This window comes from Schistocerca americana, chromosome 4, assembly GCF_021461395.2.
Source record: "Schistocerca americana isolate TAMUIC-IGC-003095 chromosome 4, iqSchAmer2.1, whole genome shotgun sequence".
Lineage (NCBI taxonomy): Eukaryota > Metazoa > Arthropoda > Insecta > Orthoptera > Acrididae > Schistocerca > Schistocerca americana.
The window spans coordinates 384,109,874-384,127,879 of record NC_060122.1 but is presented as its reverse complement, the minus strand read 5'-3'; the positions used below and the strand labels follow the sequence as shown (position 1 = coordinate 384,127,879).

At 40.6% G+C, this 18,006-nt stretch overlaps 1 protein-coding gene across 4 annotated transcripts in view; it reads left to right on the top strand.

The window, feature by feature from the left end:
- Positions 1-18,006, top strand: part of LOC124612564 (probable tubulin polyglutamylase ttll-15) — a 70,355-nt gene that overhangs the window by 16,126 nt on the left and 36,223 nt on the right. For all 4 annotated transcript variants that reach the window (XM_047140841.1, XM_047140840.1, XM_047140839.1 and 1 more), the window contains exons 4-5: positions 5,505-5,624; positions 16,076-16,305. In XM_047140841.1, coding sequence (XP_046996797.1) covers positions 5,505-5,624; positions 16,076-16,305 — 350 coding nt within the window. The remainder of the gene's footprint in view (positions 1-5,504; positions 5,625-16,075; positions 16,306-18,006) is intronic.

The following is an 18,006-nucleotide window of genomic DNA, read 5'->3' as shown; positions in this document are numbered from 1 at the left end:
GCTTGTAGGAGGACCCAGCAACTTGGATGTACTTGGGACCTGACCAGTATTGTTGCAAATCCCATAGAGAGAGCCCCTGTTTGGAGTTGATGACATCAATGCAGACCAATTGCAATAAAGAGAATCAAGCTAAACCACACTGGTGGCCATATGACACCAGCAGTTGAGACCACCTCTAGTGATCAAATACCACTGAATAGCACAATGGAAGCAGTGGCAATGTGCGTATGAATAGATACATAATTCATCCTTTTCATTGTCTCTCACCCTCACAAGGGAGAGATCACATAATATGAGATCATTGATTTTATCTCCCAGCTACTCCAATTCTTTTTTTAAATCAGTGACTTTAATGTCTGTAATCCGTTCTTTATATAGTGAGCAATGGCTCCGCCATTCAGTGCAATACAGCACATGGATGTTACTCAGTCACTGCTCTTATGGTCTGTAGCCCTAAGTTAACATTATATTCAGTGGAAGAGATGTGATGGTATCTGTGATAGTGGTTTACCTGTTTATTTTATCCCTCAGACTGATATTCAAATGGATAACCCCTGACTAGCACATTTTCAGCACTTCTGTAACATCCAAATACCTCCCCATGCACTTATTGAAGACACACTCTGGCATACAACCACTAACATCTTACACTCAGGAATTTTGGTATAGATCTTTATCCACCGTTGTAACTCGCACCTCTCTCACAAACATGGACAAAATTATGGTGTATTTGTGGTCAACAAAAAGTGACTGATATTCCAGGCATATATCAGGAGGGCATAGTGAAGTCAGATCAGAATCAGTGTCTGACAACTATCTTCTTGCCTTCTGTCTCCACCTCAAATGGTCAGAGAATGTCACTGTCTTTCAGTACACAATGTTTGCAGACCTGCAACATATTTTTTTTCTGAGTGGGATCTCTTGTCCTCACTAAAAAGATACCCAAATACAGCTCTAGACCATGATGAAATGTGTAATGAAATCCTCATATAAAATGCAAGAGCCACATCTCACTATTTTTAATTGAATCCCCCCAATTGAAATAACAAAAAAACACACACACAAATGAGAGCCATTAAGTACAAGCAAATCTGTCATACTAATGTCATTTGCAAGTGATTTAAGTGCATGGTAAGCCAATGACTGTCAAGGACTCTTGAGACAGAGGGCCTGTGTCCACTTCTGGGACACAGGGAGGTGCAGTGTCCTCTGACCGAAACTGCCCAGTGGATTAAAGATATGGACCAGTGGGCCGGACACCGTGGATGTGCTTTTTACACAGTTTCCCCACATCCGACTAGGTTGATACTATGCAGCTACCTGCATCCTGTCTAAGTTACACAATTTGCAAACCTTTCCTTACTTGCATGTGAGGTAACTCTAGGTACAGACAAGTAGGATATGCCAGTTAAGGGGGAGGGAGGAGAAGTAGCAGCATCGGGAAGGGCACCCTGCCACCCATTACCACTAAAAATTGCGCATTGATGTAACATACCAATCCCTTGGAGACATGGGATAAGTCCAAAAGGAAGAAGGAGACATGCACAGTCAACTGAAACTATAGTCTCACCAACCTTATACACTGATGACTTCTGCCTCTACTGCAGTTCTTCTTAGGTAAGGATCATCAAGCATCAAGTACAGTGGTCTGTAAGGAAAGCAGAATATTGGGCATGTGAACATGGCTCCCAATTTACCGCTACCAAGATGTGTATAATGCATTTTTGTCAACACAGAAGCATTCATCCAAATCCAGAATTGTATCGTTATCCCAATGTGACAGCTCAGATTTGCCAGTTAAAACTTAATGTCCTATGCAATCTCAGTAATACTTCTTGAGATGAAAACCATTCAAAAACTTTACGACTCTACAGAGCTCTCATTTATTAATTTTTAGGTTGTAGAAGCCTGGCCAATGGATCAGCGGTACTCTTGGCATTGTGACTGATAAATCTGATCCACCATTGCGAGATCAGACTTGTGTCTGTCGCTTTCCAGACAAGCTTTGTAGACAGCCTCTTGACAGAGGTGGGGATTGCCCCCCTCCCCCCTTCAACTCTCCTCCCATGGGTTAGGTGCCCCCATTACTTCTCAACAGTACCATACATGTCTTTAACCATCCAGAACGTCCAAATCAACATCTCTTTCCTAATATGGACGTATGACCTCCAGAAAACTGCCTTAGTCTGGAATTCTGATATTGACCTGATTTTTACTTAACTCCTCTCATTCCTTTTACTTTGTCACACTTGTGAGAACTCCCATGGCACATGCACAATCCACAAATTTCCATGGATTTTTCTCTTGGCCTAAAGGATGTATAGACCCCTCTGTTTTCACTCAGTTGTTACTCTTGGTAGCTCAACTCAGATAACATTTGTACACATGCTTCAAGTTTTGAAGACCAGACACACTCCCTTTATTTGCACTAGGAGTAGCAAGCAGTACTCCCTGCCTGTTGACTGCAGTGTGTTTGCTATGGGATTGGTGGCCATGACATGTGCTCTTCATTGTATCGGTATTCAGTCACACAAGCCTCTCCTGACATGCGGTGACTCCATGAGCCTACAGACTCTAACCCACTGTTAGTCGTTGCATCCATTGGTTATGCACATTCAAGATCTCATCTAAGACCTCCATGACAACAGGAGGGAAATTGTGGATTGACTCACCAAGGATACTAATTGGAAACACACCCCAGAAACAACATTATATCACAGGTTCTTAGTGGCATGGCACAGTAAGTGGAGTGCCATGGCCACAAACAGTAAGATAACAACCTGTAAAAGAATTTACGATTTCGTGATGGCCTTCTCTTTCACTATCTCACCATGAATCCATAATCCGTTGCCACCTCTACATTGGTCAACCAGTCTGACATACGAGTACATCCTGTGACATGTCGCCCCACCCAGTTGGTAGTTGTGGGGTCCCCTTGATCATCACCCATATTCCTTTAGAGTGCCCCACTTTTGCTGCTACATGGCGAACTTCACAATTGGCTGACTGACTCCCTCAGAGTGCATAATTTTATCTGAATTTTTATTATGTTTCTGCTGGCTGCCAGACGGTGGGGGACAGCTTTAGCCTGGTTTTTGTTTCTTACTATTATGACACCCCACCTCAGGGGGTGTAATACTTGGCAGGATGACTGAGAGACGTGGTTGGTTTGGGAGAGAAGGCTGAATAACACCAGGGTGTGCAGAGATACACAGACAAATGTTGCATTGACTTTTATTCCACTGGAGAACACATGTTGCCTTTGCTGATCCAAACAATGGCAGCTTGGCTTGTGTACATGTGTAACTGCAAAGCCGGTGCCGGAATCTGTTGCTACAGCATCCAGCTACTCTGTACTCAAGATGTAACAGTTCCTGTCCTCATCTGGACGGCATGGCTGTCAGTGTGTGTTGGCTGAGCCAGAAGTCCTGCATCTGCCCTCTACAGTACTGCTAGCTAGTCCCTCAAGTGCTACTCATTGTCACCATGTAGAGTACAAAAGGGTAACAGCCAGCAGCCGCCAGCCGCCATTGTAGTAGAGCCTCAGCAGCTCTAGTTGCTCACTCAGGGTGACTCAGTTTGTGATAGAGGACAGCACTGGACCCGGGAGGCTGTGAGATCATGTCCCGGCTCCACCTTTGCATATGGCAGTTTGAGGTCCGTCAGATGATGTCATCCTGAGATTTGTCCACACCCATGCAACACCAAGTTTTGGATCCACCTCACCGTGACTGTGGTGTGTTAATACCATGGAGTTGATTCAGTGGGCTGGTTGCCAATTGAAATCCATCACCAGATGGTTGTCGTGGTTGGCCCGCTGTTTAAACAGTTGTCATCCTCTGTTTCCAGATATGAACAGAATGACAACATGACTGCTTGCCTTGAGCCTTTGGACTCCTTTGTTTGTACTCCTTTTCCTAAACCTGTGATGCAGTCCCTCTAGAGGGGATGAATGAAGTGTTGCTTAATAATTATAATGTTAGCTTTTTCTGGCCTGTTTCAGTCCCCAAATGTAGGTTACTAGGCGCTGTTGTAACTGTAATGTATGGATTTTTCATAGCACATGAGTGCCCTGTGTTGGGACTGATTACTCCACACCCACTTATAGTGTCCACCAGGCTGTGCTTCCTTGCCTATAAGTGGTGTTGTAAACCTGTCTCATAGAAACGTTTGCTTAATAACAACATAGCAGTGCACACTACCCAATTTGTCAATCAGTCCCTTAACTTCTACCTTCCAGCCATTACTGCACAAAATTTTCAAGAATTCCCCAGGTCAATGCCTATACTTATTCATGGTTCAGCATTACAATAAAAATCAGTTTCAGTTGAACTGTAGTGTACACAATTACAATGTATGACACAAAAATAATTTTCAAGTAGAGTTGGCTTCCTTGTGTAGTGTTCAAAATGGAGATATGTATTCAGGTGCAAATTATTTAACTAGCTGCCATCCTGAACAAAACAAGAAATTGGAGACCCCAACCAGTTACAAACATACTTCATTGCCTACTCTTTCTACAAATTATATGATTATTTAGATTCAAGGATTGAAACTTTTGTTAGCTGCATGGCAAGTAGTAGTGTTCAGGTTAAAGCTGGACGACAAGTAATGATGTACTGTATGCAGCACTCACTACTTATTGATGTAGGTAACTATTTTCTTTGAAAAATAGCAGTTTAATCAAGCAAACTTAAAGCTACTATAAGGAGATAAACACAGCTTTTTAGTATAACAGAGGTGGCAGCAGCTGCTTTCAAAGTAGCTGTTTTCTTTCTGATTTACTTGATTAAATTTAATTGACATAAGTGTGAATAGCATCAAGCAACTTAGTGGTATTTTTTTGTTAATGTAATATACAGATTAAGTTTCTATAGTTTACTTGTTTTATGTTAATGTGTACCTTGACCTTTTCCACTTAACTAAAGGTTCTCCTTCTTGATGGGATTTATGAAACATGATGGGTAAATAATGAATAAATGGAAATAGTTTCTGCCAATTTCTTCCTCCATTCTTTGCTCACTTGTTCAAATATGCGGGTAATTACGACTAGAGAAAGTCCATCATATTGGCAAATTCCCTCCTTGTTTAATCTCTAATGAGTCTGATGTTTCTCCAATGAATTTTACTTTAGATTTTGTGTTCTCTTATCTGCTCCAAAGTCTTATGGAGTTTTCTATAAATTTAGCATAGCTACATACTCATAAGCCTTTTGAAGATATATGAATGCACCTCAATATTTGTTTAGTCCTTTCATTGATTTCATTTGCACAGGATCTTCTTCTGTGGTTGACATTTGCATAATTCTGTTTTATTAATCAGCTGTGAAATTAATTTTGTGTAATGATCAACAATCTGTTTTGGATATATAAACTGCAGTTGTAACATTGTTTTTCTTTCTTTCTTTCATCTGTTAACTGCAAACTATATATTAGCCACTATTAAAAGTATTGTGATAACTGTCATCTACAATGCAATGACTTATAAATATGTGTATATTGCAGGTGAACCATTTTCCAGGTTCTGGATATATCACGAATAAAGTAGACCTTTCTACATCAAATCTGCCATACATACCTGCAGCATTCAGATTGCCTAGGGATAAGGAAAAGTTTCTTCAGTATGTGAGTATCCATATGGTCATTGTAATAACTTCTAAATCATAACATCTGGTGTTATAACTTTTTTTCACAGCTTTTAAAACAATTTTAAACATCATGTATGAACAAGAACCTGGCTTTGACAACTAGTTTCTAATACTTTCTTCTTTACCATGTGGCCCCTGGGACCATCAAGGTAATGCATGAATAGACAGAAGAACCCATTACTTTTTCATTACAATATTAGTGATCAGTCATTAGATAGAATCACAAGCAAAAAGTATCTAGCAGTACCATCTGTGGCAATTCAAAATGGAATGTCCACATAAAACACATTGTATAAAAGATTCATAGCAGGCTGAGCTTCATAGAACAAATCCTAATAAAATATTATTTTAGCACAAAGGATGTAGCTTATAAAGTCCTTGTTCATGTACAAAGGTAGTAGCCTACAAAACCATTGTACAACTGGTCCTTGAACATTGGAAGGAGAAGATTGCTGCTCAATCAATAGAGAAGGTGTTGAGTCACAGTCAGGCACTATGAAAAAATTGCTATGTATATTTAGGTAGTGGATCAATGGATCAAATCCTTCATCAGACATAGAAAATTGAGCACACAATCACACAAGCACATCCCTCACGGACATGGCTACTGTTGTCTCCGGGCACTAAAGTCCAATTGTTGTTAGTATAATGGATTTTCAATTGCATGGTTCTTGAATATTGCTTATCATATTGAAACATTCCAGGTAAGATTACTGGAGGTCCAGAGAATATCCAAAGCAGAACAGCATGTTTTATCGCTGGTTTGTTTAGTACGTACAAGAGTATTGCAGAGAAGTAGTTGTCCATCAAAGAGAGGTGTACTATTAAAATTCTTAGAAAGCACATTCCAAGAAGAGTCATATTAATTCCATCCACAAATATCTCACAAAGGACCACTGAAGGAATCTGGGATTGTAGGGAGGCCTACAGACAGTTGTTCTTTTCATTCACCATTTGCAAATGTAACAGGAAAGAAAGAAAAATAGTGGTGCATGAATTACCCCCTACCACACACTGTAAGGTGTGTTGTACAGCATAGATAGACACATATTTAAGATGCATATTTTTAATTTTTATAAGCAGGCACATGGCTATCAGATTTTTGTAAATTTTTATGTTTATGATACATGAAGTTCAGAACTTGAATATCAGCCTGCCTATGCCATTTAATATGGTTCTCAGAAATTCTCAGGATAATCAACTTTGATGTTGTCTGAGAAATTATAACTCACTAAAGGTAGGACAATTTTTGATTTGCCATGTAGCTCTATCGATACCACTCTAGACAGGTCATAGCCGAATTGCTGGTTCAAGTGTTGTTTGGATAATTTTTGTGTTGTTTTTGTTCAGTTCAAATACCATAAAATTTAAATTTAAAATTAATCAAATCTGTACTAATTAATGTGTATATAATTAACATATTTTATGAAAAATGCATGTCTGACATACAATTGAAGATTTTCATGCACAGTGCGACAGAACACTATCTGCAGCTTCAACAGTGAATGTAGAAATGCTACTACAGCCACAGCTGCCCCTTTCAAAAGAAGTCTAATCCCTACTAACTGTTGTTGAATTTATCAAAAGCTTAAGCCCCAAACAGCTGTAGCTCACTTCGCAGGTAATTTTACTGGTGTAAGCATTGGGCCAGTGGCATGAGATCTTGGTTTTGGTAACCATTATCAGGAGATAATGAGTACTGCTTTCTCTGTATAAGGCCCTCTCTTCCCCTCAACCCACATGCAATGTTCGTACAAAATGATAATTAAATATGAGTTAATTATCATGTATTTGATGCATTTTATATTTAAATGACACAGATATTCAAACTGAATTAAACAAATTAAAAGAAAAGTAGCAAACCGGGCTCGAAGAAATCATCCAAGAATTTATAGTCTTGAGCACTATCTATAGAGCATGTCATCCAGCAAATCTGAGAATTTTTTTAGTCACACGCCAAAAATATAAAAAAATGCTGTGTGGTTCCCTTGTTAGGAAAAAGGTTTAATAAAGTATTGATAATTTAGATTTAATTTAGAAATAGAAACATAATTGTTTATGATATTGCTCAAGAACAGTGATATGAACAGTCAGGTAGTGATGGAGGCCAATACTAAAGTGCTGCTGGCGCTTTGAGCTTGCAGAAGATAGTAAGAGCAACATTAAAACCAAGCTGAAGCAATGACTGCTGGTCAGAGTCTTTAAATTCTACTCTCTGTTGATCTGCTGCTCTATTTTGTGTTATCTGCTAACCAGTATGCACACATATTTCACTGCTGTGTCTAAAAAGACCACATTTCCTGTAACAGCCAACTGAGGGACATCCACAGTCCCCACTGCCTTAGCTTGCAGTATATCACCATGTTTTCTCTTTCTGCTTGCTAAGGTTGCCCAACCAATATGGGGCATCTGGATACCACTTGTGAGCAACAGTCTGACACATCTCTAACCAAACAGCATGCAGCTCTGGTTTGCTTATAGCAATGCTGTAATTATGTCACCAACTGCAGTTTTCACACAGACAATCTCTGAGGAATCTTTACCAGCCAAAACATTTCCGTTCACTTGTTACTACAATTTGTTGCAGCTGCTTAATCACAATATTTTCATCAAGTAGACTAAACCAATTAGTAAACTAGTTGGACTGCTTTTTAGGCTTAATTTCCCAGTGTATGTTCACATGTGTTGCTCACTGGCTGTGTCATCCATTGTTGGCGTAAAATGTTCTAAATTTTAGATTTGCATAAATAAATATTCTTCTGTTCAAACAATGGAAACTCCAGGATGGTATGAAACAATATTATGAAATGGAAGGTTGCTGCTCAACAAGTAGCAGGGATGCTGAGTATCAGATAGGCACAACAAAAAGACAGAAGGGTTACAGGAACGTAGGATGCATTGCAGAGAAAGTTCCCACTTGCGCAATTCAGAAAAGCTGGCATTGGTGGGAAGGATCCATATGGTACAGGCTATGAAGCAGTCACTGAAATGGAGGGTACCATGTTTGGATGCATGTTAAGCAACAGGGTGATCCACTTGTTTCTTGGCCACCGTTTGTTGATGGCTGTTCATGCAGACAGACAGCTTGTTGATTGTCATGCCTACATAGCATGCAGCACAGTGGGTCCAGCTTAGCTCGTAGATTACCTGACTGGTTTCACAGGTAGCCCTGGCTTTGATGGAATAGGTGATATTAGTGACCAGACTGGAGTAGGTGGTGGTAGGAGTATCTATGGGACAGCCCACTGACTGGCTAGCTCAATTTCTTGATCTGAATACCTTAGAACAACCCTGCTCAGGAAGTGGTTGTAATAGTGCATGCCAAGCACTTGAACAAATATATGACTATAATGTATATGTAATGATACTTTAGTTTCAGGTGCTGATATTCAGTACAATAATAACACTCATCTTATCGGGAGACTGAGGGCACTGGATAAACTTTCTATTTATTGTAAGCTTTTAACTGAATACTGTTACAACCCCTCGATATACCACAGCATCATCCGCAAAAAGCCTCAGTGAACTTCTGATGTCATCCACAAGGTCATTTATGTATATTGTGAATAGCAACGGTCCTACGACACTCCCCTGCGGCACACGTGAAATCACTTTTACTTCGGAAGACTTCTCTCCATTGAGAATGACTTGCTGCATTCTGTTACCTAGGAACTCTTCAACCCAATCACACAATCGGTCTGATAGTCCATATGCTCTTACTTTGTTCATTAAACGACTGTGGGGAACCGTATCGAACGCCTTCTGGAAGTCAAGAAATACGGCATCTACCTGGGAACCCGTGTCTATGGCCCTCTGAGTCTCGTGGATGAATAGCGCGAGCTGGGTTTCACACGACCGTCTTTTTCGAAACCCAATGCTGATTCCTACAGAGTAGATTTTTAGTCTCCAGAAAAGTCATTATACTCGAACATAATACGTGTTCCAAAATTCTACAACTGATCGACGTTAGAGATATAGGTCTATAGTTCTGCACATCTGTTCGACATCCTTTCTTGAAAACGGCGATGACCTGTGCCCTTTTCCAATCCTTTGGAACACTACGCTCTTCTAGAGACCTACGGTACACCGCTGCAAGAATGGGGGCAAGTACCTTCGCGTACTCTGTGTAAAATCGAACTGGTATCCCATCAGGTCCAGCGGCCATTCCTCTTTTGAGCGACTTTAATTGTTTCTCTATCCCTCTGTCATCTATTTCGATATCTACCATTTTGTCATCAGTGCGACAATCTAGAGAAGTGCAGTCTTCCTCTGTGAAACAGCTTTAGAAAAAGACATTTAGTATTTCGGCCTTTAGTCTGTCATCCTCTGTTTCAGTACCATTTTGGTCAGAGAGTGTCTGGACATTTTGTTTTGATCCACCTACCGCTTTGACGTAAGACTAAAATTTCTTAGGATTTTCTGCCAAGTCAGTACATAGAACTTTACTTTCGAATTCATTGAACGCCTCTCGCATAGCCCTCCTCACACTACATTTCGCTTCGCGTAATTTTTGTTTGTCTACAAGGCTTTGGCTATGTTTATGTTTGCTGTGAAGTTCCCTATGCTTCCGCAGCAGTTTTCTAACTCGGTTGTTGTACCACGGTGGCTCTTTTCCATCTCTTACGATCTTGGTTGGCACATACTCATCTAACGCATATTGTACGATGGTTTTGAACTTTGTCCACTGATCCTCAACACTATCTGTACTTGAGACAAAACTTTTGTGTTGAGCCGTCAGGTACTCTGAAATCTGCTTTTTGTCACTTTAGCTAAAAAGAAAAATCTTCCTACCTTTTTTAATATTTCTATTTACGGCTGAAATCATTGATGCAGTAACCGCTTTATGATCACTGATTCCCTGTTCTGCGTTAACTGTTTCAAATAGTTCAAGTTTGTTTGTCACCAGAAGGTCTAATATGTTATCGCCACAAGTCGGTTCTCTGTTTAACTGCTCAAGGTAGTTTTCAGATAAATCACTTAAAAAAATTTCACTGGATTCTTTGTCCCTGCCACCCATTATGAACGTTTGAGTCTCCCAGTCTATATCCGGCAAATTAAAATCGCTACCCAGAACTATAACATCGTGGGGAAATCTACTTGAAATATTTTCCAAATTATCCTTCAGGTGCTCAGCCACAACAGCTGCTGAGCCGTGTGGCCTATAGAGACATCCAATTACCATGTCTGAGCCTGCTTTAACCATGACCTTCACCCAAATTATTTCACATTTCGGATCTCCGTCAATTTCCTTCGATACTATTGCACTTCTTATCGCTATAAACATGCCTCCCCCTCCACTGTCCAGCCTGTCTCTGCGGTATACATTCCAATCTGAGTTTAGGATTTCATTACTGTTTACGTCTGGTTTCAGCCAACTTTCTGTCCCTAGTACTATATGGGCATTGTGACTGTTTATTAATGAGAGCAGTTCTGGGACCTTTCTATAGACGCTCCTGCAGTTTACTATTAGCACATTAATATTGTTGTTCCCTGTTGCATTTTGCCTACTCTACTACCTTGCCACATCTCAGGAGGCGTCTTGTCGGGCCTAGGGAGGGAATTCTCTAACCTAAAAAACCCACATGTGCACTCCACACGTACTCTGTTACCCTTGTAGCCGCTTCCTGCATGTAGTGCACGCCTGACCTATTCGGGCGGACCCTACATTTCTCCATCCGATAGCGGAGGTCGAGAAATTTGCACCCCAGATCTCCGCAGAATCGTCTGAGCCTCTGGTTTAAGCCTTCTACTCGACTCCAAACCAGAGGACCGTGATCGGTTCTGGGAACGATACTTCAGATAGTTAGCTCAGATTCCACCCCGCGAGTGAGGCTTTCCACCTTCACCAATTTCGCCAACTGCCTGTACAAACTGAGGATGACCTTTGAACCCAGATGGCAGGAGTCATTGGTGCCGACATGAGCAACAATTTGCAGTCGGGTGCACCCAGTGCTCTCTATCGCTGCCGGCAAGGCCTCCTCCACATCTCAGATGAGACCCCCTGGCAAGCAGACAGAGTGAACACTGGCCTTCTTCCCCGTCCTTTCTGCTATTTCCCAAAGGGGCTCCATCACCCGCCTAACGTTGGAGATCCCAATAACTAATAAACCCCTCTCCCTGTGTGCCTGCTCGAACCTTGCTGAAGGAGCGGCCACATGTCCACTCACAGGCAGAGCGGGCGATGCCACACGGCCAGCTTCCACATTGACCCTCCGCCTCGTGCGCCGCAAATGCCGTTGAACCCGCCACTCCCCTTGGGGAGAGGGTGGCCCAACCGAGCCCGGTACCCGCAAAGATGTCTCGACAGCGGGGACAGTGGGTGAAGCATGTAACACCTGGGGTGTACCCTGAATGCATCAGACTCTCCACTGCCGCTACACTGCGAGGCAGCAGCCTGAAGATGGCTGACCGCGGCCATCAACATGTTCAGCTGTTCGTGAACAGTGGCCAGCTCCTCCTGCGTCTGTACACAGCAGTCACACATCCTATCCATCCTAAGAAATCAATTTACTGTAGAGAGCTAATCAACTTTTAACTAGATTGCTAATTCACTAAAGGTGGCTGATAGTTGACTAAACTGTGGTTGCTAGACACTTCTTGTAGAAAACAATGAAAATAGCACTACCTGTCTCTGGACTGTATTGAAAACAAACACTAGCACTACTGGCACTGTGGTTGACTAAAGGGACTCTCTCTGACTGTATTCAAAACAAACACGAAATCTATGGAACACTATTACTAGCACTCAACAATTAAAGCTTCCTAAAAGCAAAAACACACGGAAGAAGAAGTGACAAGTAAGAAAAATACAGTTAATACTTAAATTAACGTAGCTCGCTGCACAGCAGATGTGAAGCAGACGGCAAAATTTTGGAGTTCAGAGGCTTTTTGTTGCCACCATTTGTTCTTGATTGCTTGTATTTCACTCTGACATTTCTGCTTGAGCTCTTAAAGTGTTTTCTTTTCTGTGCAGGACAGATCTGGAGCAAGCGTCCCACTTTGCAGTGATGATGGCACATTCTCTGCAGCCCCTTTGATGATGATCTTTAATGCGGTCCATTGTTGTTCGACATAATCTGTGATTGCTGGAGATTTGTGGAATTGTTCTGACAGCTTGTCTTGGAAGTGTGAGTGAACGTATTTGTTCTGCAGGTTGTTGATGTTGAGTTTTCTGTGTGGTGGGTTTGAGAAGTGGAATCGTAGCTTACAGTACTTTTGTAACCTCAGACAGCTAACTAAAAGTATATGATCAGTCCAGCAATCATCGATGTTTTGAGCTGTTTTTGTGATGAGAATGTCTTTCTTGTCACATGGTCAAATGATGACATAGTCTATAAGATGCTAGTGTTGGAGCATGGGTGCATCCATGTGGTCTTATAGCAGTTAGGCAAGCGGAATTGCATATTGATGATGAAGAGCTTGTACTCAGCATATAAACCAAGAAGTAATAGCCAATTTGCATTGCAGTTTACGGCCCCTTGTGTATTCGTGATGTCTCTCCAAAAACATTTGTCCCTTCCCACTCTGGCACTGAAGTCACCCAGTAGGATTAATTTATCTTTAACAGGTATCTTAGAGAGAGTACTGTTCAGCTAGTGGTAGAACTGATTCTTTGAATCTTCATCATTATCTAAAGTAGAAGCATATGCAGAGACAAAGGTGATGAAGCTGTCTGAACCTAGGGGTATTCTAAGAGTTATGAGCCTTTCATTAATTGAAATGGGTGAGAGTTGATGTGCATTCACTATTTTTGTTTTTACAGCAAGTCCTACCCATGGATGCGTGGCTCTCCTGCATCCTTTCCTTTCCAGTTGATGGTGTACCCTGAACTTGCCTCAGTGATGTGTCCTTCACCTGATAGTCTAGTTTCATTCAAGGCAGCTATATCTATATCTAGCCTAGCTAGTTCATGGCTGATAAGAGCAGTTCTTCTCTCTGGTCTCTTACTGTTCATGTCCAGGAGGGTCGTGACATTCCATGTTCCTATAGTCATTATCATTTCATTCTTCTTTGGTTTTCATCTGCAGTATAAGGAGTGACCACCTGGGTGTGGATTCCCAGCCTGGTTCAGGTGTGACTTCTGATGTTTAGCCCACATTTTCTAGGGCCTTCCCCATTCAGGGTGGGCAGCAGTCATCCCAAATAGGCCTACCCAGTCACAGATGCAGGACCAGATCCCCGAGTAGTCACACGGGTTCTCAGGGAGGTGACCATCGCACACCTGCTGCCAATGTTCAGGTCCAGACTAGTAGCTTCCAGCGTCACTCAAAGCCTGATACCTCTGTCCTTACACCATCGCCATTGGGCTTTAAAGAAAATGACAGGAGAAACTGCCATTTGCATGATTTTGTTTACAGTGGATTACAGCTTGCAAGGAGTAGGCCCAACCCACACACTATGATTCTGGAACAGTTCATCACGGCGCATATGTATAAAACATGTGACTAGAGGTACCAGAATTGCAACGGACTGCTGTGAGCTTAATGATGGCTGAGCGGCGCCTTTACAGTTGGTCCGTCTGCCATGACCTCTTCTGCCTCCAAGATCGTTGAGTACCTGAGAGATAAAAGAGTCTTCTTCCGCTTGTTTCACCATTGGGTCGAGGGTAGGATAGTAGAGAGGAAAGTGAAAGACACCCTTGGGCCTTGAAACCTAATACTGTTGGCATTGAAAGAAACCAAGAGTTGGCCAAGGGAGGCTGATAGGAAAGAAAACAGAAGAAGCCTGACACAAGTAAGTGGAAGTAATGTCAGACTTAGCTAAGGGCCCATGTGGTTGCACCCACATATTCCCAATACAGGAACCCCCTGGTGGGACTACACTTTGCCTGGAATCTCACCAACTGACCTGTCTGGCATGTGTGACCCTACAGGAGCATAGCTCGCACCACCTTAGCTCAGTGGGTCACTGAGACATGCAGACCTCCCCACCAATGTTAAGGTAGTAGTCCATGGAGAGGATTCAATAACATGGAATCATGCATAAAAGTTAGTTTGATTTGTGGTTTAGTTTCCTTGCATTTTACTACTCCCTGTTTTCTTTCTTTTTAAATGAATCGTAATGATAACTGGATAATAAGTCAGAACTTGTAATGATACCACTTGTGTCACCTAAGGCTGAAACATAAAACGAAGAGAATTACAAGACAGTCACTGTTTTTCCATAAGTCAGTATGCCTGGTCTGTGTAAGATATGTTTTAATTTAACAAGAAGTTAGGACATATTATCACATGTCAGCAAAGAGATAACTTTGGGTGAGGCATAATGAAGGTGGTATTCTTGTAGGTGAAAACACATGACAGCCATGTCTTTCGCGTGTGCATTGTAGTGTATTGATTTATAGAAATAGCACCATTTATGCTTATCTATGGTTTTATGTGAGTATAATAGGGATTTCTTTTATCCTAGAAGGTTTCAGTGCTCCACTACACAAGGTTCTTCTCTTGATTGACTATCTTCTGCAGTAAATAAATTAAGCCCACTGACTGGCTAGCTCAATTTCTTGTTCTGCATCCCGTAGAACAGCCCTGCTCTGGAAGTGGTTGTAGTAGTGCGTGCAAAGCACTTCAACAAATATATGAGTATAATATATATGTAATGGTACTTTAGTTTCAGGTGCTGATATTCAGTACAATAATAACACTCATCTTATCTGGAGACTGAGGGCATTGGATAAACTTTCTATTTATTGTAAGCTTTTAACTGAATAATCTGGATCTTTAATATTGACACCTGCAGCGGGTTCATCTAACAACAAAATAAAATAGTCTGAATATCAATTCTGAAATTCTAGCCTCCCAGATGGGATTACAAAAACTTGCGCTTAATACTTTAAGTTAATCACTTTCTCAGATTACAATCATTTTTCTATCCCAAATAAGTCAGTGATGAGAATATGTAATTGCTCCACACAAATAGTTAATCACACATTATGTGTAGCTTTTATTCACTTCAAACCTATATTACCTTAGAATGCCTTCTGCATAGCTATGTTCACAATGATATACTAAACTCTTGCCAGGAAATATTTTTCAGGTTATATTTTAACTGATCGACTCAGTAAGCTTCAGTGCTGAAGTAAGGCCAAGGCAAAATATATTGCAGAAATGGGGTTCCTAAAATGGTGCTTCTGTCTCCCTCCCTCCCTCAATCCCACTTATAATGAATATGAATAATCTGAGATATAGATTTTGTCTCTCAAATGAACAGTTGGATGTAATTTTACTAGGCTAATTGATTTAGCATCTAAAGCTGTTAAGTGTTTACTAGATTTTGTCACCTACTGTCTACAAACTGAGACTCTCCATCTAGAAGCTTCTCTTAAATTACTATTTTTTAATAGGGATGTCATTCAGAAACCTTTGCAGTTGTGAATTTGTAAAATTGAAGTGTTGTTAGTGACAACCTAGTAATACCTTTCTGTTACAGGCTGCATCCAAGCCTGCTGCTGTGTTTGTGCAGAAGCATAATCAACACCGAGGAATTAAAATTCTCTCACTTGATGAGATGAATCTTAATGATGATGGTACTTTTGTACAAGAGTATGTAAGCAATCCACTTCTTATTGATGGTTACAAGTTTGATATTGGTGTATATACAGTACTCACTTCTGTTGATCCACTTCGATTGTATGTATATGGTGGAGACATTCTCTTCAGGTTGGTACATTTGTAATCTTTTGTATTATAGAAATATCGAATATATTCATTGCTAACAGGAGATGTATACTAGTGAAGTCAGGCATATGGTGTTAAAGAGAGACAAAAGTGCATGGGTGTGAAGATGATCTAGAATGACTAACAATAAATTAGCCATTTCAATCTCATTCCCTTTTATAATTTAACTGCCATGAGTCATGAAATCCTGATTGGTTTTAGAATGTCCTCCAACTTTTCATATCTTGTATTAGTGTTTTTGCCTCTGTATTTTTACTGCACCCAACAACTTAGGCAATTTGGTTTTAGTAACATTACCATCCCTTTGGCGAGAGTTTTCCATTGGATTCTGTCCTCATCTTTGCCGTTCAGATCATCTTTGTTACATATATAGTATATACATATATACTTAATATTTATATGCCAATACATGAATATTTATAGCGACGAAATGTTTTTATACCAATGCTGATCTGCTTCTGATATCGCCATTGCTTCCACTAACTTGCGTAATCTGCTCTCTAGAGCAGGATTATTTCATTTATGCTTCTGTGTTATCCCTAATTGCAGTGTTCATCGAATTCTTACTCTTAATCAGTTTTGCCTTTATTTTAGTGTATAGTGTAAAGTGTGTGCTAAACAGCCTATCCATTCCAGTGCACAATTCTTCTAAGTCTTCCTTACTTTCGGTGAGAAGTACTAAATTATTTGTGAACCTTATCGTTTATTGTGTAGCAAATGCACTTCTAATCCTGTTCTGATACTTTATTTTTGTTTTTGTTCTTAGTTTCTCTCATTGGTTCTTGATGTATGCTGTTGTGATAAGCTACACCTTTCTTAATATGAACTTTGATTTTTGATCCTTTTAATTTCTTATACTTTATTCAATTCATCTTTAAATTTCAAACATTTCTTCTGCTTTCCTGTGTTGAATGCATTCTGTGAGTCCATAAGTGGGATGACTGTATTCTGGTTTTCTTTTATACTTCTTTCCACTTTTACTAATTACAAGATTAAAATTGTTGTGCCGGACCATTTGTGCTTTTCTGAAACATATCTTTTTCTTGATTAGTTTCTCTCTCCCTCTCCCTCTCCCTCTTCCTCTCTCCCTCCCTCTCTCCCTCCCTTCCTCCTTACTCCCTCTCTCCTCCCCCCTTTCTCTCCCCCCTCTCTCTCTTTCTGTATCTCTTCGTCTCCCCCCCCCCCCCCCCCCAAAATATTATTCTATACAGAAGCTAGAGTCAGTGTCTAATAATTCTTGCTAATTCATTTATTAGTAATACCTTGAGATTTCTTTTCTGGAAATCTGCTGGCAGTTCTCCTGTTCAATTAATTTTGACACTAGTTCAAAGTAAATTCTACTTCTTATACTACACACTGATTTCAGTAATTCTGAAGTTATTTTTACGTGTTTCTGCTCAAATCTTTCGGGTTATGATGAATTACTAATATCGCCTGATTCTTCAGCACAGATCTGTTCTTCTTCTCATCATTTCACCAACTGATTTGGCACAGCCACCTATTTTGGAACACTGGGACTCAAATGACTTATCTTACCGTCCTGATTTAGGTTTTCCATTATTTCTCTTAGTGAAGGTGAATGGTGGGATTGTTCCTCAAAACGGGCTGTCACCAAATTCCTTTCTCATCTTTGTTCAGTCTGAGCATATATGACATCTCTAAAAACCTTAAAACTGATGGAAC